The sequence below is a fragment of the Cantharellus anzutake genome, assembly GCF_015039405.1.
Source record: "Cantharellus anzutake strain C23 chromosome Unknown EI90scaffold_20, whole genome shotgun sequence".
NCBI lineage: Eukaryota > Fungi > Basidiomycota > Agaricomycetes > Cantharellales > Hydnaceae > Cantharellus > Cantharellus anzutake.
The window spans coordinates 265393-292313 of record NW_024066970.1 but is presented as its reverse complement, the minus strand read 5'-3'; the positions used below and the strand labels follow the sequence as shown (position 1 = coordinate 292313).

At 48.8% G+C, this 26921-nt stretch overlaps 13 protein-coding genes across 13 annotated transcripts; 8 read left to right on the top strand and 5 right to left on the bottom strand.

Moving 5' to 3' along the window:
• Positions 1 to 1655: 1655 nt before the first annotated feature.
• EI90DRAFT_3015896 (uncharacterized protein) lies at positions 1656 to 3408 on the bottom strand (the record flags this gene model as incomplete). The annotated part of the gene is made up of 7 exons (XM_039056934.1): positions 1656 to 1763; positions 1793 to 1958; positions 2095 to 2333; positions 2366 to 2553; positions 2583 to 2772; positions 2819 to 3078; positions 3126 to 3408. The coding sequence occupies 7 exons, from the start codon at positions 3406 to 3408 to the stop codon at positions 1656 to 1658; spliced, it is 1434 nt and encodes a 477-aa protein (XP_038916728.1).
• A 170-nt stretch (positions 3409 to 3578) lies between these two features.
• EI90DRAFT_3122715 (uncharacterized protein) lies at positions 3579 to 5023 on the bottom strand (the record flags this gene model as incomplete). The annotated part of the gene is made up of 3 exons (XM_039063538.1): positions 3579 to 4732; positions 4830 to 4949; positions 5002 to 5023. 3 exons carry the CDS (start codon positions 5021 to 5023, stop codon positions 3579 to 3581), a joined length of 1296 nt encoding a protein of 431 aa, XP_038916727.1.
• Positions 5024 to 5518: 495 nt separating this feature from the next.
• Positions 5519 to 8864, top strand: EI90DRAFT_3122714 (uncharacterized protein; the record flags this gene model as incomplete). Its single annotated transcript, XM_039063537.1, has 13 exons — positions 5519 to 5549; positions 5603 to 5679; positions 5718 to 5776; positions 5826 to 6013; positions 6066 to 6274; positions 6335 to 6515; positions 6589 to 6680; positions 6782 to 6960; positions 7059 to 7363; positions 7427 to 7652; positions 7705 to 8453; positions 8543 to 8584; positions 8632 to 8864. 13 exons carry the CDS (start codon positions 5519 to 5521, stop codon positions 8862 to 8864), a joined length of 2571 nt encoding a protein of 856 aa, XP_038916726.1.
• A 1679-nt stretch (positions 8865 to 10543) lies between these two features.
• On the top strand, positions 10544 to 12861 carry EI90DRAFT_843631 (kinase-like domain-containing protein). Its single transcript, XM_039068143.1, has 6 exons — positions 10544 to 11153; positions 11213 to 11475; positions 11532 to 11541; positions 11598 to 11987; positions 12039 to 12224; positions 12279 to 12861. The coding sequence occupies exons 1-6, from the start codon at positions 10935 to 10937 to the stop codon at positions 12549 to 12551; spliced, it is 1341 nt and encodes a 446-aa protein (XP_038916725.1). The 5' UTR covers positions 10544 to 10934; the 3' UTR covers positions 12552 to 12861.
• Positions 12862 to 13769: 908 nt separating this feature from the next.
• Positions 13770 to 15249, top strand: EI90DRAFT_3015892 (uncharacterized protein; the record flags this gene model as incomplete). Its single annotated transcript, XM_039056933.1, has 5 exons — positions 13770 to 13952; positions 14010 to 14085; positions 14156 to 14751; positions 14823 to 15129; positions 15188 to 15249. The coding sequence occupies 5 exons, from the start codon at positions 13770 to 13772 to the stop codon at positions 15247 to 15249; spliced, it is 1224 nt and encodes a 407-aa protein (XP_038916724.1).
• Positions 15250 to 15791: 542 nt separating this feature from the next.
• Positions 15792 to 16932, top strand: EI90DRAFT_844003 (uncharacterized protein). The gene is made up of 8 exons (XM_039068144.1): positions 15792 to 15951; positions 15999 to 16037; positions 16106 to 16179; positions 16253 to 16302; positions 16364 to 16380; positions 16444 to 16496; positions 16573 to 16783; positions 16895 to 16932. The coding sequence occupies exons 1-7, from the start codon at positions 15907 to 15909 to the stop codon at positions 16652 to 16654; spliced, it is 360 nt and encodes a 119-aa protein (XP_038916723.1). The 5' UTR covers positions 15792 to 15906; the 3' UTR covers positions 16655 to 16783; positions 16895 to 16932.
• Positions 16933 to 16953: 21 nt separating this feature from the next.
• EI90DRAFT_3015891 (uncharacterized protein) lies at positions 16954 to 18075 on the top strand (the record flags this gene model as incomplete). Its single annotated transcript, XM_039056932.1, has 4 exons — positions 16954 to 16995; positions 17194 to 17370; positions 17591 to 17668; positions 17902 to 18075. The coding sequence occupies 4 exons, from the start codon at positions 16954 to 16956 to the stop codon at positions 18073 to 18075; spliced, it is 471 nt and encodes a 156-aa protein (XP_038916722.1).
• On the bottom strand, positions 17579 to 18517 carry EI90DRAFT_3054852 (uncharacterized protein). Its single transcript, XM_039060117.1, has 3 exons — positions 17902 to 18517; positions 17749 to 17841; positions 17579 to 17682 (listed from the first exon to the last, which is right to left on the bottom strand). The coding sequence occupies exon 1, from the start codon at positions 18376 to 18378 to the stop codon at positions 18076 to 18078; it is 303 nt and encodes a 100-aa protein (XP_038916721.1). The 5' UTR covers positions 18379 to 18517; the 3' UTR covers positions 17579 to 17682; positions 17749 to 17841; positions 17902 to 18075.
• Positions 18518 to 19466: 949 nt separating this feature from the next.
• Positions 19467 to 20568, top strand: EI90DRAFT_844280 (uncharacterized protein). Its single transcript, XM_039068145.1, has 4 exons — positions 19467 to 19635; positions 19723 to 19752; positions 19811 to 19949; positions 20026 to 20568. The coding sequence occupies exons 1-4, from the start codon at positions 19598 to 19600 to the stop codon at positions 20320 to 20322; spliced, it is 504 nt and encodes a 167-aa protein (XP_038916720.1). The 5' UTR covers positions 19467 to 19597; the 3' UTR covers positions 20323 to 20568.
• A 147-nt stretch (positions 20569 to 20715) lies between these two features.
• EI90DRAFT_843548 (kinase-like domain-containing protein) lies at positions 20716 to 21676 on the top strand. Its single transcript, XM_039068142.1, has 3 exons — positions 20716 to 21108; positions 21160 to 21345; positions 21398 to 21676. The coding sequence occupies exons 1-3, from the start codon at positions 20818 to 20820 to the stop codon at positions 21656 to 21658; spliced, it is 738 nt and encodes a 245-aa protein (XP_038916719.1). The 5' UTR covers positions 20716 to 20817; the 3' UTR covers positions 21659 to 21676.
• A 157-nt stretch (positions 21677 to 21833) lies between these two features.
• Positions 21834 to 22162, bottom strand: EI90DRAFT_2918846 (uncharacterized protein; the record flags this gene model as incomplete). The annotated part of the gene is made up of 3 exons (XM_039054667.1): positions 21834 to 21901; positions 21955 to 21989; positions 22053 to 22162. Coding segments are annotated over 3 exons (213 nt in total), but the record flags the coding sequence as incomplete, so codon positions are not given.
• A 1137-nt stretch (positions 22163 to 23299) lies between these two features.
• On the top strand, positions 23300 to 25233 carry EI90DRAFT_2995224 (NAD(P)-binding protein). The gene is made up of 7 exons (XM_039056188.1): positions 23300 to 23336; positions 23404 to 23579; positions 23693 to 23949; positions 24029 to 24123; positions 24180 to 24226; positions 24286 to 24325; positions 24385 to 25233. Exons 2-7 carry the CDS (start codon positions 23550 to 23552, stop codon positions 24837 to 24839), a joined length of 924 nt encoding a protein of 307 aa, XP_038916717.1. The 5' UTR covers positions 23300 to 23336; positions 23404 to 23549; the 3' UTR covers positions 24840 to 25233.
• Positions 25111 to 25803, bottom strand: EI90DRAFT_2918400 (uncharacterized protein; the record flags this gene model as incomplete). Its single annotated transcript, XM_039054652.1, has 5 exons — positions 25111 to 25236; positions 25289 to 25358; positions 25411 to 25500; positions 25552 to 25661; positions 25705 to 25803. Coding segments are annotated over 5 exons (495 nt in total), but the record flags the coding sequence as incomplete, so codon positions are not given.
• Between the last annotated feature and the right edge of the window lie 1118 nt (positions 25804 to 26921).

Genomic DNA, 26921 nt, shown 5'->3' with positions numbered 1-26921 from the left:
ACTCTTTCTTTCTTTTTTCTCATTTTCATGTGGACTTACAATTACAATACAACTGCTTGTTTGTCGATCATCGGCATTCAGAGTCGTAAGTCGTAACGGCAAAAAATCACGCCAACAAGCGTGAACTCTAGATCGGACATGTGTATAGGGGGGGGGGGATGATTACAATGAATTTATTCATGTGGACTTACAACCGCTTGTCGATTATCAACATGCAGAACGACTTGGTTTGGAAAACCCCATCACCCATCTCCATCTCCTCTCTCTCTCTCCCTCAAATCTTCACGGTTCCGGGTGAGATCAACGGTGTTCGAATGTGCTTGAGGGGAAGGATCCAACGGACATTTTTCCGATTTTCTTAAGCCGTTTCTTGCAGCTGGGACAAAGAAGATCGCGAAAAAATCAAGGGAATAAGGCGAGCAAGTCCAGAAAATCTCACGGCCCATATCTCCGTCGCATCCCAACCATTCGACACGAGACCGACAGCGTTCGAAAGCTCCCGGGTGGGCGAATCCAACGCCACCTGTGTCGTTCCAAATGGTGGAGATCCGGTGGAGACACGATGGGAGTGCATCAGGCTGTTCCAGAACGAAACGCTGATGGCAGCGGCGGTACTGTATACTGCAAGCAATCCAGATGGATGCTGGGGGCCCATGGGGTGGGGTGGGATGGACAGACGAGGACCACAACGTGATGACTGGGTGATGTGAACGAATGAATGAAATGATCAAATATATATATATATATCCAAACCAACCAGGCTCACCAAACCAAAGCGCAAAGCGCACCGAAATCCAAGCGTAAAACCGTGACACTCCAGGCCCAACCACACACACACACACACACATTCACAAACGACGGCACCTATTACTCATCACCTGATCGCAGTAAGAAGGCCATAGAAACCCCCTGTTATATAGGCCTCTTAGATAGGCAAACCGCGTTCCAGTGCATGCACCGGTGCACCAGTGCACCAGTATTACTATATAGCACCTATATCTGGTCACGCAAAGGCCCGAAGGGCCCTGAGAAGCTCTGGGGTATCGTATCCCAAAAATGTCAAGAATGCCCCGTGATGCAAACATCGTTGCATGTGCCTTCAGCATCGCCTCCGATGTCGTCGCCGCCGTCAACGTCATCGTCAACATCTTTTCACCGATTTCCCTTGTTCCTCACTCCTTTATCCTTGTAACTCGATTTTTCTTTCTCACTATTACGATATTATCATGTATTTTCGTTGCTTATTCAGCATTGCCTCCGATGTCATTGCCGCCACCAACGTCGTCATCAACGTCTTTTCACCGATTTCCCTTGTTCCTCACTCCTTTATCTTGTATGTAACTACTATTAAAGATGTTATCATGTATTTGTTTTGCAACAAATGTAAATACGGGAATTGGTAGGACAAGGCACCTGATCAATGTGTCTGCCAGCGTCAATATTAGCGATTGATAAACGACGTCGTAGGGAGTGTTAATGGAGGTTCAAGAAACAATGAAACATGGAGCCATGTTGGTTCTGTGTTCGGTTCAGTGGGTAAGTTGCCTTATTCGGTTGAACATGATGGCGTTTGCCCCATCCGCTCCGACTCAACATCCCACCACAATGAAACCCTCTCTCATGTCCACTGTTCGAGTGCATCTGCCTTACCTCCCTCACCCTAATCTGATGTGGAGGCGGTTCGGGGCATTTTCCGTGGGTTCAGGTCCTGGGGCATCGTTCGCTTTCTTCCCATACAGCACAACCTCGTCAACCAGGCCAAACTGACAACCAGGCTATATTACTTACTGACCATTGTTACGAATCGCACCGGTTTGCGCAGTGGCTTCACCCTCTGGATTGATCGACGCTTGGGTGGCGTCGTTCGATGATGCGGTATTCCCTGTGCAAGTTGGAGCACTGCAACAAGCGTCAGGTCAGGATTAAGTACCCTCAAGCGTTCCGTGCGAGTGACAGACCTGGATGCTGGTGACAAAGCCTCTCTAACCATATCAGGTTGCAGATGGTGAGTAAAAGGTGTGCGTTGATAACAAAATAAGGGAGATGGTTGTCTGGCGGGTTGGGCAATTGCACGGTGAATGATGGACGGCTTACAAGGTGTGTGGTGTATTGCTACTACCAGTTGAAGGAGACTGATTCTTGTCTGGGGTGCTCGTTGACAGCTCAGCTAACTGCTTTCGCCGGTCCTTGTGCTCTTCTTCACCAAGTCTCACCCACTTAATTCGATTTGTTTTCCATCCCTCGACAACCTCTTGCAGGTGCTGAAGATTCGCAGTTTTTGGCTCCGCAATATCCCACCTGGATAGTGCTCCATATCGATTGCGACCCCATGACTAATCATAAGTTTCAGGTAGTTCTTTGGTACCCACTCCATTGACAGGCGGGGCTTTCCAGTAATTCCACCTGCTTTCGTCAGCCGTGATTCTGAGTTTTCATCGGGACGTTGCCACTTACGAAGCCCTGTTCTCGCATACTCTGCTACCTCACAGCGCAATGCTCCCACTCGAGCCTGATACTTTGTGACGACGCCTTCAAGACCCCCCCCATGAACAGCTGGGGTACTTTCCTCATGCGAGACTTACCCTTCAGAGTGTTGATGCAATATCCCTCCATAAGACGTATGTTCTCCATCATATCTATCTTGAGCACACCACACCAAAAGTCCATTGCTTTGGGTGTTCCCCACAAAACAGGCGCGAAAATGTCCTCATTATTTCCCTTTGTCATCATGATCAACACCTCGACACCACACGCTTCATGAATTCTCTCTGCCTACAGTTTGTCAGTTTTGATAGTAATGTTTATGCCTCTCACTTACAACTTGGATTAGCTGACTTCTAGCGTGGAATGTCATGCGGCCCATGGACAACTCAGGTGAGGGGACTTTCTGTTTCACCATTCGGTTTTCCCTTTTGACGGACACACCCTCTAGAAGGATCCTTGCATAATGTTCCTCTGTTGATGTCATTTGGCTCTCGATGTCTTCGTACGTGATTCTGTTCTCATTGATATCATCAAGGATTTCAAGGTACTCTTGTGAATATGGAATATCCGGGAGTTCTATGCTTGTGAGTGGTTCTAGTTAGTTTTTGTTTGTAATTTGTTTCGCTGACAATGCCACATACCTCTCTTATGATCTGCCTGAGCCTTGGCATGTGCCCAGGCATTAAGTAGCATGGGCTTACGTGTTTTTGTAGGTGCGGCAAGGTTATAGATGATCTGGCTGTGAATCTGACTACGTGAATAGCAAGCTCCGTTCCCAGAAAACTCCAAGGCAATATTGTCTACTTGAGCATTGAAGGTATGTTTCAGTTCGAGAACTCGTTTGTTGAACACTTCTCGAACTAGTTCCTTTTCTTTTCTCTTTAGCGGCGGTCCAGAGACCATGCTTTGTGGTTGAGACGCCATTTTCAGCGTTGAAGTTTGAGTAGGACCTGCGGAATGCTGCCCAAACAGAGGTAAATAGTTGTCTATTTTTCCATTTTCAGTGACCCATTTAGAAAATTATTTTTTGTTAAATACATATTCACGGTCTTTTGTATTTAATAGGAGTGGCGGACCTGGCATCCACCCATCCATTAGGTGTTGCGTCGCCCTGCTGCAGCTAAACCAACAAGTAGGTGGCTATCCTCTTCACTGCAGTGGAAGTGCGACTTCAACACGCTGTGAAAAAGGTCCTCATTGAAGTCGCATGCGTCTGCAAACCGAATAATATCCTGAATGTCAGTCGGTGTAAGGTATGTGGACAATCCAGCATATGATGACATTGACATTGCCGTTCCACTTGTTGTCGGTAGGCCTGAAAGCTCGTCCAGGTTTCGCTCGGAGGAGCTCAGTTCCTCCAAGAGACTCAAGTTCATTTGAGTCAGTGCGGCTTGGTGCGAAGATGTGGCTGGAACTGTGGGATCAGCATGATGGCCATTGCTGTCAGTTGGAGACGTGTTTGAACTGGGTGATAAGGCTGAGGAAGTGGTACCAGGTGAGTCGGTGGACATCGTGGTGGTGGCTTTTGCTGGGTGGAACGCACTCATTGGCATTGTGGCCCTTTTTTGCAGACCATCAAGCGCCTTGTTATCTGCCGTGTTCGTATGCACAGAAGTTTGATCCATGATGACCCTCAATGGGTCCAGCATCGTCCATTCCAAATGAGTCCCTCCAATTCCTGCCCCCAGCTGAGGCTCCTTACCACCCGCCTCTCTCATGCAGCTTTTCCCCTTGGTCATCTCGATAGCTGGGCCAGACACTGCTTCTGCAGTGGAGTCTGATCCATCCGAGCCCGCATCCATGATTTCCGTGCAACTGTTGGTGGTGGCCAGTGGGAGGCTGGCAGCCGGAATGGCACTCTCAGGGACACGTTTAGGGTGAGCTTCTCTACATTGTTCAAGTATCGCCTCGCGTAATGACTTCCAGTTCTCGTCTTGTTGAATCCCTTCTGTAGCAGTTACAAGGACGGGTGACATGTGTCCCTCATAGTCGACCATCATGACTGATGGCTGCCCAAGGCGATCCCGGATGTCCGACTGTTTCCAGAAGGTAAGCCTGTCCTGCTTGAATGCAATTCCACGAGCTTTACTCACTAATTCACTGATTTCACGAAGATTTTGCTTCATTTGCAATAGAGGAAAAACGAGGCGCATTTCTATCATCCATCCCATCTCAGTAGTAAAGGCACGCTCTGGTATGTCTCTCAATGCCGTTTCCAAGTCAAGTTGACCCTCGTTCAGCTCCCAACCTAGGTGAAACATGAAAACAATGTGCATTCGTCAGCAGGTTGCTTCACTTGCCTTGGTGGTGATAGAGGATCAGAAATGATCGTGCAAATCGTTTACTAACGTTCCATTGGAAATAGGACATGTGGTGGTTGGAAAGCCTGTATCTTTCGCGGTTAACCTGGATGTATGACTCAAACACAGTTTGAGCCAGTTCGCAAGCTGTATTCCATGACAGGTCTGAGGAAGAAAGGTGAGTGATGGGTTGGCCTGAAATTGCTCATTAACTAACTTGGGTGTTTGCCGTTAGACATGGTGTATTCAGGAGGATTGAAGGATTAGGCAGAACCAGTGAGGGAGATGGTTCGGTTCTTCGAACAAGTGAATACAGTATATACAGTTTGTTCACGCCGCATTGCCACCGCAATGCACCTGATATCAATCCTTGTCGCCAGATCCCACCAATCCCCTGAATCCCCCACCCTCCAAGCCATATTTTTTGGCACGTTGACTTCGCTTCCACCTTCAGTCCTACTCCAGGCTTCAAACCAACATTGCAGTGAGTTACTCACCTCAAATCTGCAATTTCAGTGCCAGCCTCTTTCTTGGCGCCTATTGACTTTTTCATGACACATGGTAGCCTCGGTCTTTTTAATACCTCGCTCACTACCTCTTGGACTATTACTGATCGTATTTCTAAGATGGGGAAAAAATCTAGCAGGTGGAACGTAATCTTTACTAACTTAGGGACCAACTCTTTAAAACTACAAAGGTATGGCATAGTTGCCAGAAGGAGAGTACAAATTGAAATGCAGGCAGCCCAAGAACAAATACTTGAAGGTATGTAATAAATTTGTAAACACTGAGCCGTCTCACATCAAAATTGTTTGTAGATGCTACCGAAGAACTCCGTGATGGCCTCAGGGAGATCCAAGAGAATCCCTTTGTTCCTAGCGAATCGGCTGATTGGGTTGATGACCCGCCATGGCTCAATTCCCGCTCTTTCAGGATGAAGGCCTTAGTTATGAGCAGCTAGTGAGTGTAGTCAATTTGTTGCTGCCCAGAAAGTAAGTACCACTCTCGTTCAAACTATTCTATGCATAATAATGTCCCCAGGCGCACAAAAGGCTCGACTTGGGGCGACCGGATGACAAAACTGTACACTTCATGGACAGAACAGCTCCCTGTTCTTGCGAACTTCTATCTCCATTTCAAGACAGAGAATCCACGCTCAACACCGGCTCATTATCCCGCTCCTGGAGATGACATTGGGTATATTCATATTCACTGCCTTGACATATTTGGTGAGTTGCACTAAGAACCTTCCATATACCCATGCTTGATCATCGCTTGTAGATGGGGATGCAATTGAATATATTCCTATGCGTCCAGGTGAAGTCTTTCCTGCATGCGCGCTTATACGTGCAGGATATCTTTGCCCAACACCAATGGAGCCTCAACTTGCGATATCCTTACAGTCACTTGAGCTTCTCCACTCTCTTTTCCGTGTGGCCCCAGCTTTTACTTTTCAGCACTTTTCCCGCCTTCTGGCCAACATGCACAAGGTGAGCCGTGGTCATCTGTTTCTATTTTCCAGTGACCTTTCCAAACAACACTCTACCCAGGCTGTGTATAAGCCTTATTCAAGGACCCAGGTCTCCCTCATATTTGATATCTTTTATCGCATTCTCTCTCATTTGGACAGCCTTGTAAAACAAACCGTGGGCTATGACGAAGCTGATCACCATCTGAAGACCTCTTGCCCAGCATGTCACAACCAGGGAAGTAATCTCATTCGTAAATATGGTAATTTGATGATAGATTTGTCGGTCACAGGATGGCGATGACCCAGGACGCTCAATCCAGTTTATTGTGACAGGTGATGGGAACACCTCACTCTCACGAATGCGCCACCACTTTGAGGGGGACTTGCGGCACTTCAACAGCGACTACTATCTCCCTCGGGCAGAGGTCAACCGGTTTTCCAATATCCGGAAAGAGACTCGGCGTGACAAAGAGGCAAGAACTAGCTATTTGTAAAACTATTTCCATTTACCAATTTGTGCTCATAGTCAGTGCCCTCATCCATATTTATAGCTGATGGCTGCCTGGGATGGAAGAATGCCCAGCCAATCGCATCGAAGACGAAGGCAGGGGCAATGCAAATCATGGACGAAACTGGTATATTTTCAGTTGTCTGTCGTCACGGGATTGTTCAGTTCCTTGTTGACATGATCGAAAGTGGGGAGCTGTAAGTAATTAACGCGATGTTTGACATGTCTTAATGCTCACCCCAGTGCAATGTATCCAATCGCTGCTGCGGACAAGCTGATACAAACCTTTGGCAAGAATATTTTATTTGCATATGATGTTGGCTGCTCGTTCTCTCAAACACTTTCAAAATCCCCCATCAGCAACATTGCACAAGGCAAATTTCAAATCCTGCACCGGTTCATTCCATGGTGCTGCCCACAACAGGTCTTGCCAGCTTGAGTTTCTTATCGGCTTGCAGAAAGGCGCTGGGATTGAAGATGGTGAAGGTAATGAAGTGTCTATTCGGAAAGCAATGCACTTGCCTCTGCCACCCGACACGCATCACCATACAGTCGCCACCTTCGAATTCACATACACTTTACCAAGTGGGATGAGACGAAGTATGAGCGCCTAGGTACATCCGAACATTCCAAGAGCTGACACTCACCACACTTGTGTGACAGGAGACTTCTTATTGAACAACCACACGTCGGCTTGGAGGATAATTAAGGAGAGTGCTGAAGTACTTGAGACCATGCGACGGCTGTGCCCCACCTTCGATCCTGACAGTGATTGTCCAAGGTGGCTACAGGAGGAGAGACAGTACATAGCATCCCTCCGATCGGAACCCGAAAGTGAGAGGAGAAAGATAGAGTACTTGGAGGCTATTGAATGCCTCGAGCGTGCAGAGTAAGTAGCTTCAAACTTAATAGGAAGGCTCAAAGCCCACCACTTTCCACAGAGGAACAGTTTCCCACTGGATCAGCCGGCTTGCTGCACCGACAACCTCTTCTGCACAGCATACTACCTGGCACCTCCAAGAGGCAAACAAGGCCATCGAGAATGCCCGCGCCACTGTGATGGCCTTGGAGGCAGCACTGGACACTTGGTCCCTTTCTCTTCCTTGGACGACTGACTCTCCCCAGCATCTTGAAGCAATCACCTTGCGTCAACAACGGGACTACCACCAACTACTGGATGAACTCGAACACCATGCCATCTCACGTCAATTTGAAGTTGAGAAAGTGGGGTTGCCTAGGACAGGTATTACATTCTACTCCCCTTACTGCCCTGCTCACTGTGCTGCCATTTCCACAGATTACAAGGCCCGTCAACAGATTTTGTCCTTAGTGTCGAAGCGTGGAAAAACGTTACAATCGACAATCAATAAGTACAATGCTTTGGCAGCATCTATGAGCCCACCAAGGACGAAACTCACCTGGAAGGAAGTTACGGACCTCAACTTCATATCCGATATTGTGACATTATGTGGTCGTGAGGACATACGTGAAAAGCCATGGGCAAAACCGCTATTTCGTAATGCAACACGAGCCTGGTGCAAGTTACAACGTGCCCGTGAGGAGATTGAAACCGTAGTCATTGAAGCAAATCGGTTGGGGAGTTTTGTGAGGGATGAAGAGGCGCACTTGCAGAAGATTATTGAGGACACTCGACCCACCAACCCGCATTGGCAGAATATATATCTCTCATGTTTCAATATCGCCTCAACACCAACTCCCACCTATGCGCAAAACTGCTTCAGCTTGAGGCACGCTCACATTATCACATTCATGTGGTAGGCAGTGAACCACCCTCTGGCGCTTCAGCACATACAACCAACAGTAAGTATCTATCTAGGAGCTCATAATGGTTCTAATTTTATAACTAGCATCGTCTCTCCTGTCCCCTATCACCAATCCGCCACCAACATCACCCACCAACGCCGCAAATAGAGACGGTTCAAATTATGCCAATGAGCTATTGAAGGCCATTGACAGTGAGGCAGCAGACAAGGTTTCCGAGACCGAGAATATAGATGTGGATGAGGAAACTGAAGACTATCACAATCTTATTGATCGGCTTGCAAATACGTTAAACATTTCTGACCTAGATTCGACGTAATTTTGTCTCACTTCACTGATCATTTTATATGCACCAAGACTCGGTGGCAGATACTAGTCATAAGCAACAAAAATACATGATCATAATAGTAGTTACATACAAGATAAAGGAGTGAGGAACAAGGGAAATCGGTGAAAAGACATTGATGACGACGTTGGTGGCGCGACAACATCGGAGGCGATGCTGAATAAGCAACAAAAATACATGATAATATCGTAATAGTGAGAAAGAAAAATCGAGTTACAAGGATAAAGGAGTGAGGAACAAGGGAAATTGGTGAAAAGATGTTGACGATGACGTTGACGCGGCGACGACATCAGAGGCGATGCCAAAGGCACATGCAGCGATGTTCGCATCACAGGGCATTCTTGACATTTTTGGGATATGATACCCCAGAGCTTCTCAGGGCCCTTCGGGCCTTTGCGTGACCAGATATAGGTGCTATATAGTAATACTGGTGCACTGGTGCACCGGTGCATGCACTGGAACGCGGTTTGCCTATCTAAGAGGCCTATATAACAGGGGGGTTTCTATGGCCTTCTTACTGCGATCACGTGATGAGTAATAGGTAAACGACGGAAGGACACGGACGGATGCAAAAAGCGACACCCCCTTCCCGATCGGGACGACTGAATGCGCGCGCCCTCAGGTTTGGATCCGGAGCGCTAAATCCCAGGATATAAGTTAATGTGCGAAATTGTCTTTTGGTATCAATATGTAAGTCAGAATCCAGATGCTAGGTAGCCCCGGTACTACACACGACTGAGCATTTCCAAAAAGCTGATAGGGACTCCCGGCATTTTCGATTAGGTGATGGTACAACCCGTACAATCTGATGGGGGGACTTCCCACAGTGTGTGAAGCAACCTTTCTATTGGGAATGCTAAGGCTGTATTCTACCGTGCGGCTGCCGTTCCTTGTACTGATATGCATATACGCACTTGAGAAGGTGGCTTCATTCCCGAAGTCCTCTCTTACACCTGGCGTGCCTCATTGTCTCCTGTCAGACTGTCACATATTTGAGGTCTAGGATCCAACCAACCCTTGTTTGCTTATCTTGCTGAACACTTGCTGCGGTGCGTTTGCCGCGTGTTTTATGCATTGTGTCCAGCCTCGGCGCCTAAGAAAGGCGCGAGGCCATTACCATTCCGGTGCATGGAGTTAATTGCGCAACCGGCCTTCGTCGCTTCCAATTGAATTAGCATTGCCCTAGGAATAAGCGCCAAAGACCAGTGCAACATGAATATCATCTATTTCTAAAGGCAACGGCGTGATCTCTACGAGGGTTTGTTTGAACCCCCCCCCCCCTCATCCCTTCCGATTGTTAAACCAGCTCCTGTCTCATGATATATCATGGCCACTGAATTCGCTCTCGGAACGGCCGGTGCATCGCTCCTCGAATCCGTCCGCGCCATATGGGCACTTACAGATGTTAGCATCTCGTCGTATCTTCATGAGAATGGATATGGGCGAAGCCCAGGCACCATTCGTTCGAATGGCGGAGCTCTGATCGTTGACTTTGTACTCTAGGATATCAAAGCGAATAAAGAGTCTGCGATCAGATTGGCAATACAGTGCGAAAATTGCCAGACAGAACTTGTCAGGATATTTTACGACGCGGAGAGGAACGGTCTCAAGCCCCATCATCAAACGTACACGACGTGAGTGAGCCCTTGAATCCCCATCCCATGGACCTGCTATCGATCGTCGATAACTGATAATAAATGTTCTCGTCTACAGTGTCGAAGTATATACCCAGAATTTTGAAAGGTGGGCATATTCATATTCATTGAACCCAAGACACGCAGAAGACTAAGGCAGAGTTCCCCGCACATCGTCACCAGCTACCTTAAAAGGGTCGAGAGGCACATGAAGAATTGGGCTCAAATGGACTATTGGGACCGTTTGCTCAAGAGGAACGTAATGGCAAAATCCATCGCTGAGCATCACAGAAATATCGAAGAATTGTGGAAGACGTTCCAGGTATGTAATCTCGAATGTATTGTGGCGGTTCTGGATTGTTGAAACCTCGCCCCCACCCTTTTCGCTTCATTGCAGACGGCACTTCAGATGCAGGGTCTTGCCGCAACCATCGAGGTTCATGGCTATTTAAATCTCTTGAGACAGGAATTTGTAAGGGCCCAAAAAGCCGACAAGGAAGAGTACCGGGAGTCACTCAACAACGCAACATTAACCGTGGCGACCGTGCATCCTCGGCCAGAAGTCCCGTTCGAGCACCTCAACGACACCGACAGAGCGCGTGCCGACTTAGTACAGCAACTCAAATTGGTGCGTCCTAGATTGCCAAACAACACGTCTCCGGAAAATTCACTTCTGCACTCAAGCAGCAAAACTCGTCCAACGCTCAGCTATCTGAATCTGAATCTGATCCTGAATCTGATCCTGATATTAAAGAGGCTCGTGCAAGATTGATTCGCGCACTTGAGGAATACAAAGGCGAACACCCCCCTACGGGAATAGACCCATCGGAACTAACTGTTCCTGTCGATGTGTACAAAGGCACCCATGCAACCATTTGCAAAGCAGTCAGAGCGGGAAATGAACTTGCCATCAAAAAAGTCAACATGATGGGCAGTGACATGGTTGAGCAGTGAGTCCACCTTCAAAACTCTGTAAGACGTATACTCACAATAACCCCCCATTCAGGATCTACAAAGTAATATGAATTCGCCTTATCCCATTTCAGCCCAGATCTAATGGGACCGTTCATAGCGCATCAACAGAGAGAGTAAAATATGGCAAAAACTCAATCACCCTAATGTCGTCACTTTCTTGGGCTGTAGTGGACCTAAAAACGACCTTCCCTTCATGATTAGTGAGTGGATGCCGAACGGAAACGCTAGGTTATACGCTCGTAAACACCGGGAATGGATGGAAAATGGAACAGGACAAGATGCTGATTGTGTAAAAATAGTGCGTGATTTATGCATAGGCCTCATTCATCTACATCTGATGTGTGATCTCACTTCTAAAGTGGTATGTCCTGTTCCCGAGTTCTCGGGCGGAAGTGACTCTATTCCTGATGTCCGCCACAGCCTTGATGTTGCTGAGGGATTGGTTTATCTCCACTCTCAAGGTGTTACCCACGGGGGGCTAAAAGCCGTTAGTCACGAAATTTCAGATAATGATATAAACGACTTACCCCTTTGGTAGAGTAACATCCTCATTGATGCAGACCACAAAGCTCGTATCACAGATTTCGCCTTGGCATCAATCGCAGCCCAACTTCAGACAGGTAGCAGACCGCCTTCTATGAGATGGTCCGCACCCGAGGTGTTGGAAGGCGAACTCGGGGAACCGGGCGCAGATATCTATTCATTCGCATGCACCATCCTGGAGGTATGATTAGTGATATCTGCAAGGCGAAGAATAGGTTTACACACTCTACACCAGATAATAACGGATGCTGACCCGTTTCATCATCATACACATCTGTACCGTCTCCATCGCCTCGTCCGTGAGGGTCTCCGACCTGATTTCCCGGAATCCCCAGCGTCACGGGATAGGGGCTTGCAAAATCACTTGAGCCCACTTTGGATTCTAATGCAAGCGTGCTGGGCGCCAAGAGTGAAGGCAAGACCAGAGGCTGGAGAAGTGCGGAACAGAATGGCGGACATCTGGATATCAAGAGGTGGGCAGCCATACCGGACGAAAATACTTGAATGAAGAGCACGCAAGCCGCCTGCTGGTCTGCAAGAAGTTGTGCGTTAAGTCTTTGTGATTGTGGTGATTGGTTCCCGTACAACACTCTGATGATGAATGGCGTCAAAATTCAAAACACAGTGCTAAGCGACGAGCGTTTAATGAGCAAGAGAACGTCCATGACTTGCCCACAATCGCCACGTACGACGACAGCTTCTCCCCCGGAAGGTGGGAGATCAGAAGGCGCAAAGCACACTGCTCTACAACCCAAATCCATGTATCCTCGCAGGCTTCCCAAAAATACCCAAAATCCTGAACATTATATCTGTCGGTCGACCTATTTGAAGCGGCGGCTTGAGCATTGCATGGCACCACGGGCGTGTTAGAGGAGGGTTCTGAAGAGTGGCTGGAATGTCCCACTGTTGGAGTCGGGTGGGGTAATGGACATCTTCTCAGGTTAAGACTTATCCAATTCAGGTCATCCCCCGCGTGCACGCACCTGAGTCCTCATGGAAAGGGCAGTACACGTTCCCAATGACTGCTTTCTAAAAGCTCGCGGGAATAGCTGCGAGCTGCACATGAGCCGATTACTTGGTGTGGCCCGCGAAGAACTTGTATGCGCGCGCATCAAAGTTGCGTGGAGCTCAGGGTGCACAACTGCATTGTTGAAGTTCTAAGGAGTTTCTGGCAAAGGCCTCACGCAGGAGATGCCGCAGCGCTGAATGATCGATCGTTGTGGAGTTCGCACAAACCTGAAGGATAACATTTAAACGTTTTTCGAGGGGCAAAGGTTGGCACCTAGAAGCGACCCAGCCACAAGTGAGGCGTGAAATGTGAGCAGGCAGCCAAAGGCAGTTTCTGGCAGCGAGTCTCGAGGCTCGAGACTCGCAGCCGCAAGGTAATTCATATTCGGGGCAATTATGTAAGCACATCATTGTTGCCAAGTTCCCACGCAGTTGTTCCTGTGTACAATCCCGCACCTGGCGCATGGAATGCTTGGCCCTCTTTCGCTGATGTCCAGTGCCCACAGATTTCCCGGGGCACAAAGGATCTAATGACCCAGAATTCAGCCCCTCATTCTAGCTTAGTGGCTGATAGCGCGAGGTGGTCGATCACTCAACCCATGCCCCAGCAGCAGCCTTCAGCTGCATGGTACGCAGTTTCAGTCCCGCTGTCAAGATGTAGCTGGTTAGCTTTTTCCACATATAAGAGGGGTTTTTCTCCATCGAGAGCTCCTCAGACATGAGTACTCTCCTCCTTGCCGCCCTCGTGGGGGTGGCGTTCTGTCAGACTCAAGAGGCATTCCAAGTGCCTCTGGTTCATCCCGAACAACACCCGGAGTATGATCCCTGTCGCACTGGTGCTGCTTTATATACGCGCACTGTAACTGGTGTCACCTACATCGATAGTTACCACTCGACTAAAGTACGGTTTTTCAGAGTCTTTACACAACATCAGTACTCACCCGATAGATACATTTAGCCTTTCAATGCCCCAACTGCTTTTCCTGGGGCAACACCAATCACGAGTTCTACTGTCCGTCCAGGAGCGACTTATGGTATGTCCCCTGCTTATTAGGACCCCCCTTCGTGCGCAGGCACTCCAATGACTTTGGTTTATCAATACAGTTCAGTGGAGAACCGTTCGGCCTACTCCCTTCTTTGTTCCTTGCGTGGATCGAAATGGCGGTTACTGGACTGTTCAATACGAAAGGCGCAAGATTTGTGAAGTGACGTCTTTCAATCCTTTCTTGCTGTACGTTCCACCAGGAGGCACCAAGCCGCCACCCGCAGTTCAACCTCCTCATGTTGCTATATGCGTCGATAAGCCGCTCCCACCCCCACAGGGACCACCGGAACCATTGGTACCCTGGGATCCAGTGCCAGTCACTACAACCACGCCAGTCACAACCACGCCAGTCACAACTACAACGCCAATCACAACCACGCCGGCCACAAATACAACCATGCCAGTCACAACCACACCGATCACAGTCACAACTACGCCAGTCACAACCACACCAATCACAGTCACAACTACGCCAGTCACAACCACACCAGTCACAACCACAACCACGCCAGTTACAACTACAGCCAAGCTCCCGCCTTGCGACCCATCGGAATGTCCCCCATGCCCGCCCGTCCAAACCGTTTACATTCGCGTCCAGGATGGTGCAGGTAGCGGTTCCCCCGAGATACTTCATACTTGCAGAGCTACTCAAGTGGTGAGTTCCAATTTGTCCTTCTACTATTCCCCACCTCCATCATTTCTGAACATGACCTTTCTTGTAAATAGATCAAGGATTGGACGCAGGATGATTTCTATTACTCCAACGCTCGTGGCGTTGACCCCAACTCTTTGAGATGGACCAGGCAATATACCCCAGTCCTGCTGACTGTCGTCGATATCGGCCCAGACGCAGATCAATTCGAAATCAAAGCTGCTGGGAAACTCATTGGAATGACAGCGCGGTTTAATCCGTCCAGGGACATCGGCGACTGTAATGGGAAGGAGGACGCTTGCGTCGCCGCGAGTGCACGTTCTGGATTGTTCATTATCCCCGCAGGCGTTTCGATCGCCAAGTTGCAAACCGTATCACCACGTGAGTCCCTGTGTTGTGTCACTCAAGCTGCCATGTCTCATCATTTGCGTCAATACAGCCCCAGCGAGTGGCGCCACTTTTACGGGATACAAGTACAAGGTCGAGAAATGGGAGTGCTGAAGGCCATTTTCGTGTTACGGTTGCCGTTCATCGCATACTTCTGCACTCATGTGATTTCTGCATTTACGCAATTGAAGGGAAGGTGACTTCCTCTTTGTGTTTGACATACCTCATTGTCTCCTGTCACACAGTCTCATATTTAGGATCTGGGATCCAATTAATCATTGTTTGCCGCACAGGCCGTACATTTGCCGCGCATTGATGCGTCGTTTACCCTGGTTAATTACATCATTGTCCTTTGTTGCTTCCAATTAAATCAACATTGCCTGGGGGAACAGGTGCGAGAGGCCAGTGCAACACCATCTGCTAGGTCTATTTTTGAAGGCAACAGCGTGATTCCAGTGCTTCTAATTGGTAAGTTGCTAAATCAGCGCCCATCACTCTGTGATGCCACTGGATTTGTCGTGGGAGTGACAGGCGCATGATCCATGAGGCCGTCCTCGCTATCTGGGTACTGACAGAGGTTCACATCGTCCCTTATTCTACTCCATCGTTGTGTCCTCGTGGGGTGGACGAAGCCTGGGCACCATTCGATTTGATAAAGGGGTAGCCGAGTTCTGACCAAAGGCTTGTGCCCTAGAGTATCAAAGAGAACAAACAATCTGCGACCAGACTAGCACAACAGTCACCGGGGAGTACTTATCAAGATATTCGACGATGCGAAGAGAATGGTCTCTAGCCCCATCATCCGATGTACATAATGTGAGTAACCCCCTCAAATTTCTGACCCGCGGACCTACCGTCGATAGTACATGACTGATCAGAAAATATTTCCAGAATTTTCAGAGGCAGGCCTATTCATTGAACCTCAGACACGCAGAAGACTAAGACAGCGTTCCCCGCATACCATCACCAGGCACCTGGAATGTATCGAATCACACGAGGAGTTGGGTCAAATGGACGTTTGCTCAAGAGAAACGCGATGGCAAAGTCAGTCGCTGAATATCGTGGAGGCAATTCTAGGTAATTATGTTCGACTCGAATGCAATGTGGTATGTTCTAGATTGTTTAAACTCCGGGACCCCCTTCGCTTTGTTGGAGACGGTGCTTCAGGTGCGGGATCTTGCCATAAACACCAAAGCTCGGGGGGATCTGAAACAGGTGTTTGTAAAAGCCCAACAAACGGACAAGGTAGAGTACGGGAGTCGCTCAATAATATAACACCAACCATGGTGACTGTGCATGCTCATCAAGGAGTCCAGTTCGAGTGCTCCAATGACACCGACAGAGCGCAGAGCAAGTGCCGGGTCAGTGCAACAATTCAGTTCCACAACTCATTCTCCGGAGATTCACTTCTCCACAATGGCGCGTTTTCTCAAGCAGCGAAACCTATCCAACACACGGCTATCTGGATCCGAACCTAGAGAAGATCCTGACATTGAGGCTCATTAATTCGGACGCTTGAAGAATGTAAAGGCGAATACCCCCTATGAAGGTGGACCCGACGGAACTGTCGAAGTGCACAAGGGGGCTCATGCAACCATCTGCAAAGCAGTTAGTGTAGGAAACGAAGTTGCCGTCAAAAAATGATAGAGTGAGTCGACCTTCATAACTCCGTCTGGTCCCCCCATCCCACTTAGGATCTACCGAGTAATATGCATACGCTTTCCTCCATTTAAGCTCAGACCTAACGGACCTTTGATAGCGCATCAACAGAGAGAGCAAAACCTTAATCGCCCCAATATCGTCACTTTCTTAAAAACAATGGAAAATGGAACAGGGCAAGATGCTGATTGTGTAAAAACAGTGCGTAATTCATGCGTGACCTCGCTTGTCCGCATCTAATCTGTGGTCTCACCTTCGAGCACAAGTGACTCTGGTCCTGATGTCGCCATAGTCTTGGGATTGGTTTATCTCCACACTCGGGGTGTCAGCCACGGAGAGCTAAAAGCTGTCAGTCAGATATAATTTAGCAATGGCATAAACAGCTTACACTTTTGGTAGAGCAATATCCTCATTGATGCAAACCTCAAGGTTCGTATCACGGAATTCGCTTTGGCATCAATCGCAGACATGCAGCCGGCCACCTTCGACGAGATGGTCTGCGCTCGAAGTGGTGTTGACAGGGAGCTCAAGGAATCAGGCTCAGATATTTATTCATTCGCATGCACCGTCCCGGAGGTGTGATATGTAGCGTCCAGGTTCCACCTGTGTGATGCCTTCCAATCTCAGGGTTGATCCCACAGCGCGCCCGGAGAAACATTTATGCACAAGCTGCAAGCCGAGGAAGTGAACTCCAGAAACGCTATGAGCAAATGTACTGCGGCTCTATCCCACGGATCCCAACATGACGAAGAGTAAATTCATAACTCGGGTAATAACGGATGCTGACCCATTCCAGGATCATGATCATCTGTACCGTCTCCAGCGTCTCATCCGCGAGGGCTTGGGACAGGGGCTTGGAAAGCCCTTCGTGAAAGTCAATCCCCTCATGTACGCTGCGGTGTAACGACGGGGTAGCCGAAGAGAGACTAATCATCGTCATCACCTGTGCGCCAGTAAATTGTTGCGATCGTGACAGCCGGTTCCGGTGTGCCAAAAGTTATGACGACGATCAAAGCCTAAAACGCAGTGCGAAATGATGATCGTTTGGTGAGCGAGTGAACGCCCATGACTCACACACTTCGAAGACCCTGAATAGGTTTCTATCAGTTTCAAGCAGCAGCCCAAACATTACAGGGCACCACGGCATTCCAAAAGGAAATAAGCGGCAGGGCCAGCAAGCAGCCATGCACTCGAGCTGAGGGTTGTCGACCAAGAGCAACAAACCCGGAAGATGAGGGGATCAAGGATTCGACGCAATACCGCCGGGTAGAAATGGGCTAGTTAGGTAGCTTCCCCCAATAGCCTACACGCCTTGGGTGTCCCGATGCTGCGCTCGTACAACATGGGTAGCGCGCAGCCGAACAAGATAGCTGACACGAGGCACCTAATTTGATGAGCGCCGATTGGAGCTTGCGATTCGGAATTACATTCGCACCGGAAAATGCTACGCCAAGGGTATAAAAACAAGAGATCGAGAATCCCAGCAACAGAAGTTGGTGACCTGCCTAAAATCAAACACAGGAATAAACCGAGACGCACGGACAGAGAGAGCTCGGTCCAAAACAGGAAACAAACGACAGCCATCGACCATTGACCGAAAATGCCGAATTCCACTCAATGGATCAAAAGGAGTCAGATGAAAACTGGTAGTTCCGCAACAACGAGGATAATTGTGTAGATAGCTTCCACGCAACGGATAAGGTGTCCCACAACAGACTTGCCAACTCATCGAGGAGTTTCCTCGTCCTGTGCTTTTCCCACTCCCATCATTCAATCCTTAATGTTTACGGATCGGTTTAAAATTGACGCTGGCCAATTGTAAGGGAAAGGAAAATGCTTCAATGCGTGAGGTGCCTACCGGCATGTGCCGGACCACAGTGCTCGAGGGTCGAAAAATTGAAGGATATGAAGGTATGGAAAGTTGGGTGTGTTTCGACCGCCCAAGTCAATGCGCACAGCGTGACCACGTGAGTCTCCGCGTTCCGTGAACGCCGTCATTCATAATACTCCCATGTTCGACCATTTCCTCCCTCAATGCATGCAGCCCAATCGAGGGCGCTACTTTAACTGGATACAAGTGCAACTGGAAGCGGGAGCGCTAGAGCTATATGCCGATTTCGTGTCGTGGCTACCATTCATCGCCCGGGTGTTCCGCCGTGCGCTTTGAAGCTCCATTATCGCGTGTCTGACACTCATTGCCTCCTATCGCACTGTCACATATGATCCAACATCCAATTTATTATTTTTTGTTCATCTTACTACACACTTGGTGCTGCATATTGCCACATTGGCGCCTTGTGCCCCTTATCAACGCTCTGAGGAAGGCGCGCCAGCAATGGGCTTTTGTTCCACCCAATTGAATCAGCATAGCCATGAGGGTAGGCGCGGAGGATCAGCCCAATATCATCTATTTCAAGAGGCAGCCGAACAAACCCTAAGAGCGTTCTCTTAAATCCCCCATCCCTTCCGATTGTTAATCCAGCACCCATCTCCTTGTGATATCACCATGGCCGCTGAATTTACGCTTGGGATGGCGGGTGCATCGCTCTTTGAAGCGGTCAAGACTATCTGGGAACTGACAGAGGTTCGCATCACACCCCAATGCTGCTCCATCGTTGTATCTTCGTGGGAGCAGACACAAATGGAGCCCAGGCGTTATCCGGCCCGACAATGCAGTGGCAGAATTCTGATTACAAAACTCGTGCTTTAGGATATCAAAGCGAACAAGCAATCTGCGATCAAATTAGCGTTGCAATGCCAAAGTTGCCAGACGGAACTCGTTAAGATTTTCAACGATGCGGAAATGAGCGGTCTGAAGCCGCACGATCCAATGTACACAGTGTGAGTAACGCTTGAAACCCATGACAACGGCATGGACCTGTTTGCGAACGTCGATGACTGATCAGTAAACCGTTCCTACGTCTACAGCGTTAAAACTTATACCCTAAATTTCCGGAGGCATGTACACTCCTTTGATCTCTGACACATGGAAGCCTAAGACAGCATTTCCCACCAGCCAGCTGGAAAGTATCAAGAGCCAAATGAGAGACTGGACGCGGATGGACCTTTGGGACCGTTTGCTCAAGAAGGACACAATGCTGAAGTCCATCATTGAACACCACAGACATATTGGAGAAATGTGGAGGGCTTTCCAGGTGATTATGTTTCGGGTTGAAGGTCGTCTAATATATCTGAGCTGCCAAAAACTCGCCACACTTTACTTCACTGCAGACGGCTCTTCAAATGCAGGGCCTTGCGGCAACCGTCAAAGTCTCTGATGCTCAAACCACCGTTGTAGAACGTGTAGATCTCTGGCGACGGGAACTTGCAGAGGCGCAACAAGCCGACAAGTATCAATACCGGGAGTTCCTCAACAACACAACACGGACCATTAATAAGATGGCGACTGTGCATGCTCAGCAAGAAGTCCAGTTCGAGAACTTGGGCGAAACCGTCCGAGAGCTTGCTGACTTGGTGCAGCAATTCAGATTGGTGTGTCCTCAAGTTGTCGATCAACTCATTCTCTAGAAAATTCACCTCCACGTCATATTGAACAGCAAAACTCATCCAGCACTCAGCTGTCTGAGTCAGACCCTGAAGCCGATCCTGACATTAAGGAGGCTCGTGGAAGATTGATTCGGGCGCTTGAAGAATACAAAGGGGAACATCCCCCCACGGGAATCGACCCATCGGAACTGACTGTTCCTGTGGAGGTGCACAGGGGCGACCATGCGACTATCTACAAAGGAGTCAGAGCTGGAGATGCAGTTGCGATTAAAAAAGTCAACATAATGGACAGCGATATGGTTGCGCAGTGAGTGGGCCTCCATAACTCCGTTTGTGGGACTTACACTCACGTAATAGGGTCTACCGGGTAATGAACCTGCCTTGTCCTACTTCGGCCCAAACCTAACAACCCGTTAATAGCGCATCAACAGAGAGAGCAAAATATGGCAAAAACTCAATCATCCTAATATCGTCACTTTCTTAGGCTGCAGTGGGCCTAAAAACGAGTTTCCTTTTATGATTAGCGAATGGATGCCGAAGGGAAACGCCAGGCTCTACGCTCGCAAACATAGAGAACGAAAGAAGAATGGAACAGGACAAGATGCCGATTGTGTAAAAATAGTGAGTGATTCAAGTGTGATTTCGTTTACCCGCTCTGATGTGTGGCGTGATCTCACTACTAAAGTGGTATGTGTCCGAGTTGTCGAGCAGGGTGACTTTGGTCTTGATGTTCGCTGTAGTCTTGATGTTGCCGAGGGATTGGTTTATCTTCATTCTCAGGGGATCATCCACGGAGGGCTCAAAGCCGTCAGTCGCAGAGTTTCGCGCAATGGATAATGGTTTACGTCCTTTTTGTAGAGCAACATCCTCATCGATACAGACCACAAAGCTCGCATCACAGATTTCGCCTTGGCATCAATCGCAGCTGAGGTCCAGACAGGCAGCCGGCCACCTCCTATGAGATGGTCCGCTCCCGAAGTGTTGGAAGGCGAGCTTAAGGAACCAGGCGCAGATATCTACTCATTCGCATGTACCATCCTGGAGGTAAGCAGTGCCCAGTTCGGGGAAGATCAAGCTGACGCACTTTACAACTCAGATAATAACGGATGCTGACCCATTCCAGCGTCATACGCATTTGTATCGCCTCCATCGTCTCATCCGTGAGGGTCTTCGACCTGATTTTCCGGAGTCCCCAGTGGCTTGGGACAGGGGCTTGACAAACGCTTCGTGTCCACTTTGGCTCCTGATGCAAGCATGCTGGGCGCCGAGAGCCAATACAAGGCCAGATGCTGGTGAAGTGCGGGACAGGATGAGAGACATTTGGCAATCGAGAGGTGGCCAACCATACTGGAAATAACTATGGGGACGAAGACTCTAAAGCCACTTGCTGGTCTACAACAAATTCTGTGTTAGTAGGTTGCTGTGTATTGCGACGGTTGATTCCTGCATGCCAAAATCTACGGACGTTCTGACTGTAGTCTCAATGAATGCCATCAAAATCAAAAAAAAAGAAATACGGCGCGAAGCGACGATCATTTGATGAGCATGTGGACAGCCATGACTACACATGCAATAGCAACGTATGGTGACAGTCTCTCCCCTGAAAATGGTGCGATAAGAAGGTGCGAGCATACTTCTACAACCCGAACACACCTATCCTCGCGCACTTCCAAAAAACGCCCAAAAACCTGAACAGTAAAACATGGATTAAGCCCGGGAACTTGGACACGTGTGAGAGATCGCCTTCGTACCCTTCCTTGTTCCTATCCGTCAAGCTTGGCATTACAGCACGCACGTATGTGCAGGTGCAAATCATGAGGAGAATTACGAGTAGGAGAGATTCGAAGTTGAACAGAGCGGACTACAGAAAACCCATCAAGCCCATGCTGCAAGCAAGCGAACAAGCACACACTATACCATTATGTATGGCTCAGCTGGTATAACGCTAGATATTAGGAAGAATCAAGGCGTGAGGCAGTAGGTGTGGCTGTTCAGCATCTCCACGTGCAATGCATACGCAATTCATTTCGATGAACCAAATCTTGACTTCAGTGTCAAAACATAAGCGCCATCGAGACTGGTATCTAAGTAGCCGAACGTATCTCCGCTAAGACTTTAGCAAGAAAAATGGAATCGGATGGCGCAAGGACACAGCAGCCTCTATTTATACGCAGAACGCCGTCCAACCGCCTACTTTGGATCTATGTGTTTGTAGTCACTTCACCATGCCCCCGGGAGGGCTACAGAGATATTGATACAACATAATACAGCCAATTTTTGGGGTCAGTGCGTTGACGGAAACAAGCGTCATACAATTACCACCTAGTAATCTCGGCATTGCATCAAGGAAACCCCTCGGGTGTTTGTTCAGTGAACAACTAACCCCTTCCCGAAGCACGCGCCCATTGTGCGTCCAGTCAAGTTGGTTTGGCGAACCCCAAAATGTTTTGGCATGTATGGCTGAGCAACGTTATGTCGTGACTGCATACATGCTGGTCGGTTCACAATCGTCCAATTTCCCTACACACAGTGGGCCGCTGAGTCAATAATCAAGGGATAAGTTGACAACAGGCCGCATGCTTGAATTAAGGGGAGCCCCCACGACGGCACAGCAACCAGCATCACATGCAAGGCGACTCAAATTCGAGTAGATAGTCCCTTCCAATAATACCCGACTTCAACTGTCAAAACGCCCCCCTTGATTAAGAGTCACTGCCTTTGGTTGAGATAAGCGGCTGATAGACGATCATATTCCCTTTGTTGCCTGCCCACGACCCATGCGGCAGTTGGGCCACTAGTGCGCAGGGAAAGGAGGCAACGCTCTAGGCCCTACTAAAACTTAAGCCAATGACAGCAACACCGCAAGATAGGTCTTCTAAGCGGCATCCACCCCCGCATCCCCGTGGCTGGACCCTGAACGACTCTATTGCCGTGTATGCAAGAACACCGTGAGCAGAGGAAATAGTCACACGTGACCAATTTTGTTTACCCATTTTGCTTTCCTTCTCTCTTTTACGGGCCAACGAGGTCGATTTGTATGTCTTACCTTAGCTACAGGGTAGTGGAGTGGGCCAATTTATTCGTCTATTCGTCTATCGCTAGGCAGGTGACCAGCCTCTCTCTAAGGAAGGGATATTGCGATTGCCAGAAAAGGATTCTGGGCTGCTAGAGATATTGTGGCCCCCCGTGTTATAACTAGGAAGTAAACAGCTTCGTTGAATCCGCAACTTCCCGCTGTAGCTTCATCCATGGACAAAACACGAGTTTGGTTTATTACGGTACGAACGGCCACCCAAGCTGCCGTTCTGAATTCTGATCACCGATCCTGCCGTGTATCACGATGCGCCTCAATCTCTAAATGCAAAATTTCGTCCAATCACCCCCTTGATAGGGCTGCTCATCGGGTTTTGGGAGACGCATTGCCCACAGAGCTCTTGCGCTTGGCGACAAAGTGATAGCCACTGCACGTAGAGTTGAGCATCTCGATGACCTCAAGGCCGCAGGAGCGACAGTTATGAGGCTTGACGTAACCGATCCGATGGATGTCATTAACAAAGTAGCGGAGGATGCGGAGGCCGTTTACAAACGTGTGGACATAGTTGTGAACAATGCGGGATCTGGAGTACTTGGACCTCTGGAGGAGATAGGGTAAGCAGCCCTTCTTGTCATACCTATATATTCGTCATTCGCTCTAAACAACCCAACCCAACCCAACGCGTTAACCCAGCCCAGAAGGCTTGGAACAACAGTATAAAGTTAACGTATTTGGCGTTTTGGCGGTCGCAAAGGCATTCTTGCCATGTATGAGGCAACGGAGAGAGGGTGTGTTGTTCGACTGCGCCCTACAACGATATTCTCACTCTCTAACATGGTCTCAGGCATCATTGTTATCATGGGCAGTCGATCAGGCTGGAGAATCGCACCTGTGAGCGTGTCCCGTAGAATTTCAGGTATTACCGATCAACTCATATTCATTCGCAATAGGGAATTGGCGCGTACTCGACTTCAAAAGCTGCGGTGAACTGTAATTCTTTTGAACTCGATCCTTTGTCCTCATCGTTACTAACCCGACGCAATGTTTAGTATTGGGAGAGACGCTAGCAGCTGAAGTTGCTCCATTTAACATCCGCGTCCTCACTCTCATTCCAGGGGGGTTCCACACCGAAGGAATAGTCGGGAATCCCGTGATAGTGCCATCTCACCCTAATCACATTCGCATCTCAGACTATGATGCATTCCGCCGCGATCTAGAATCGCGGATGAAAAAACTGCCCGGCACGCAGTTAGGTGATCCTGATAAGCTTGCTGAAGTGGTCACGGCGGTCGTCGGAGGCGAAGGGATCATGACGGGAGAGCGTTCCACTTCCAGTAGCGAGGACCACGCAGGGGACGTTACGGAAAGTAATATTCGGCCATGGCCAAAAAGACTCTTTCTTGGGTCTGATGCTGAAAAGGATGTCCGTGACAGGATGGCCGAGATGAATCAAACCATGATCGAGTGGAGCGACGTCCTGAAAAGCACCGATAGGACTTTTTAGACTGAATCAGCACATCCTCGAAGTGCCATGTTGGGATCAGCAGAATCTGGCACGTACGATTTAGATGGAAGGATGTGATGGGTTGCGGGTGTAAAGAACATTCCCCAGCATCTAGAACCTGCTGGCAAACGCATTCATTGGTGGAACACTCTAGACGCATAATTTCAAACAGATGCAATTGTGATGTTGGACAGCATACTCTGACGTGCTTCAATTGGAAAGACAAGACGACAGTTTCGGTTCAAACCATCGAAGGATGCAAGCGGACCTATTAAGTGTACCATTGGAGGTATTCTGGCGGAGGAAGAATGCAGGGCCAAACGTTATTTGTAATCGACGCCTCCCAATCGGTTTCGCATAACTTGAACAGCGCCATAGCAGCGAAAGAATCCTCCGTCTGTGGAACGAGTGCCTCAGTTAATAATTTATAAAAACCCCAAATCACGTACAGCAGTCTCAATACGCTCATGAATGTCTCGGCCGAGAAATTGTCGTACCATTTCCTTGAAATTGTCCTCCCTAATGTAAACATCAGATGCTTGAAACTACACGACGTTCGAATCTCTCTTACCCTGGAATCAGTCCCTCTAGTAAAGGTAGGTACGTCGCAACATCTCGAGTCTTGTTAGCGGGATGCCTTAGCTGGAGGGACTGGAGATGGCTTAATTTCGTAGACAAGAGTACTAGGTAGAAAGACGATACCTCCAGAGACATCCAAAGCTCATAGCCGACTAGATTTTGACCATGAATGGTATCCTGCACCCTTTGACGGACATCCTGGAATTCCAAGACATCGTCTAAAAAAATCGGGTCGTCATGAAGCTGGCGTGGACATGCATGAATGTGTGTTTTTACCGCCAAGGACAAAGTGCGAAGGCAGAAAGCCTGTGCCTTCTGTAAGATAGTCTATGACTTCTTCCGTGGGTTGGACCAGAACATCCAGAATAATTGACCCAGAGTAATCCTGTTGTGATGAAGTTAAGCCATTCTGGTTCAAGTCTTCCACTGTGCCCACATACAGATAAGCAAACGCTGGCTAGCAAGGGTCCATCTTCCCCAACGACGATCTGCGTGGCCAGACTCACACACATTTTTCCGGACGGGTAACGAGTCAGACAGATATTGGAGAGAGGAGACAGGGGCGGAAACGTGATAGAGATCAGTGCAAACAACGGGTGATCTCAGAATCTTGCGCATACAGTACCCCTTCAAGTAGTTCGCAGCTTGTTAGGCAAAAATGGAATCTGGTAGTGAAATAAGCAGAAACGCTGCGAAGTTGCTGCCCCAGAGACAGCATTGAGCTTGTCACTGGGTTTAGTCACGCTCTAGCTCATGACCCATGGTAGATCATGCTCAAGCCAGTTCTGGCAGCTGAACCACAATTCCAGGAAGCCGAAGGCTCCGAACAGTCGACCGAGAGAAGTACGGCATTTGACTTGAAAGATGGCATTGTTTGATTTGAAAACAATCCTGCTGCTGGTTATCGGGTCAATAAAGTGAGAGGTCTAGATCTGGAATGAACGATATGGGTATGAGGATGCGTCTGGAACTTGGGGACAGTCTCGTGTTTGCCCCGGGGAGCATTGCCATCACGCAAGTCCAGATATCTCCGAAATGAGACGAGGACGGGAACTCACGTCGTTGGGCCTGAGGAAGGGCATTCCTTGACGAGAGGGAGTGGAAGGTGTCACGCGCTGTTACTCCGCTGATTTTCGCGAGTCGTGACACTCTTTTCACAATTCACATGGCAGCACGCCGGTTGTAAGACTTCCTATTAAATATCTCGAAGTGATGGACACCCCACAACAGAGGGACGTAGGGCTTTGGTATCCATGCAGGTCAGATATTGTGAAGGCTCAGGTAGCAAATTTGTAATATTTTGATTTGGAGGGCGCAGCAGATAAGACCTCCTCCATTTGGCTAACCGTTATCCGAAGTCCACGCCACTGATCGCAGGCATGACATGTGCCGCCTACTAGAGCCAGATAGGTTATAGGTGGCCTCCGCCCCCTCCAGAGCTTCTGTCCCATTTCATCGTGCTGCGTACGCTCTCCACGCCGCTGTGGTGCCACTTCGGGCGCT

What these genes read in the sequence shown, in the direction of transcription:
- EI90DRAFT_844003 (XM_039068144.1), top strand. Translation starts at nt 15,907, where the DNA reads ATGCGAAGAGAATGGTCTCTAGCCCCATCATCCGATGTACATAAT. An exon ending in CATCATCCGATGTACATAAT is followed by an intron (nt 15,952 to 15,998) that starts GTGAGTAACCCC and finishes TACCGTCGATAG; the next exon opens with TACATGACTGATCAGAAAAT. An exon ending in TATTTCCAGAATTTTCAGAG is followed by an intron (nt 16,038 to 16,105) that starts GCAGGCCTATTC and finishes TACCATCACCAG; the next exon opens with GCACCTGGAATGTATCGAAT.
- EI90DRAFT_2995224 (XM_039056188.1), top strand. Translation starts at nt 23,550, where the DNA reads ATGGACAAAACACGAGTTTGGTTTATTACG. An exon ending in GGACCTCTGGAGGAGATAGG is followed by an intron (nt 23,950 to 24,028) that starts GTAAGCAGCCCT and finishes GCGTTAACCCAG; the next exon opens with CCCAGAAGGCTTGGAACAAC. An exon ending in CAGGCTGGAGAATCGCACCT is followed by an intron (nt 24,227 to 24,285) that starts GTGAGCGTGTCC and finishes CATTCGCAATAG; the next exon opens with GGAATTGGCGCGTACTCGAC.
- EI90DRAFT_843631 (XM_039068143.1), top strand. Translation starts at nt 10,935, where the DNA reads ATGCAGGGTCTTGCCGCAACCATCGAGGTTCATGGCTATTTAAATCTC. An exon ending in TAGTACAGCAACTCAAATTG is followed by an intron (nt 11,154 to 11,212) that starts GTGCGTCCTAGA and finishes GCACTCAAGCAG; the next exon opens with CAAAACTCGTCCAACGCTCA. An exon ending in TCGCATGCACCATCCTGGAG is followed by an intron (nt 12,225 to 12,278) that starts GTATGATTAGTG and finishes ACTCTACACCAG; the next exon opens with ATAATAACGGATGCTGACCC.
- EI90DRAFT_844280 (XM_039068145.1), top strand. Translation starts at nt 19,598, where the DNA reads ATGAGCGGTCTGAAGCCGCACGATCCAATGTACACAGT. An exon ending in CACGATCCAATGTACACAGT is followed by an intron (nt 19,636 to 19,722) that starts GTGAGTAACGCT and finishes CTACGTCTACAG; the next exon opens with CGTTAAAACTTATACCCTAA. An exon ending in AAATGTGGAGGGCTTTCCAG is followed by an intron (nt 19,950 to 20,025) that starts GTGATTATGTTT and finishes ACTTCACTGCAG; the next exon opens with ACGGCTCTTCAAATGCAGGG.
- EI90DRAFT_843548 (XM_039068142.1), top strand. Translation starts at nt 20,818, where the DNA reads ATGATTAGCGAATGGATGCCGAAGGGAAACGCCAGGCTCTACGCTCGC. An exon ending in TCCACGGAGGGCTCAAAGCC is followed by an intron (nt 21,109 to 21,159) that starts GTCAGTCGCAGA and finishes TCCTTTTTGTAG; the next exon opens with AGCAACATCCTCATCGATAC. An exon ending in TCGCATGTACCATCCTGGAG is followed by an intron (nt 21,346 to 21,397) that starts GTAAGCAGTGCC and finishes TTTACAACTCAG; the next exon opens with ATAATAACGGATGCTGACCC.
- EI90DRAFT_3054852 (XM_039060117.1), bottom strand. Translation starts at nt 18,378, where the DNA reads ATGGCTGTCGTTTGTTTCCTGTTTTGGACCGAGCTCTCTCTGTCCGTG.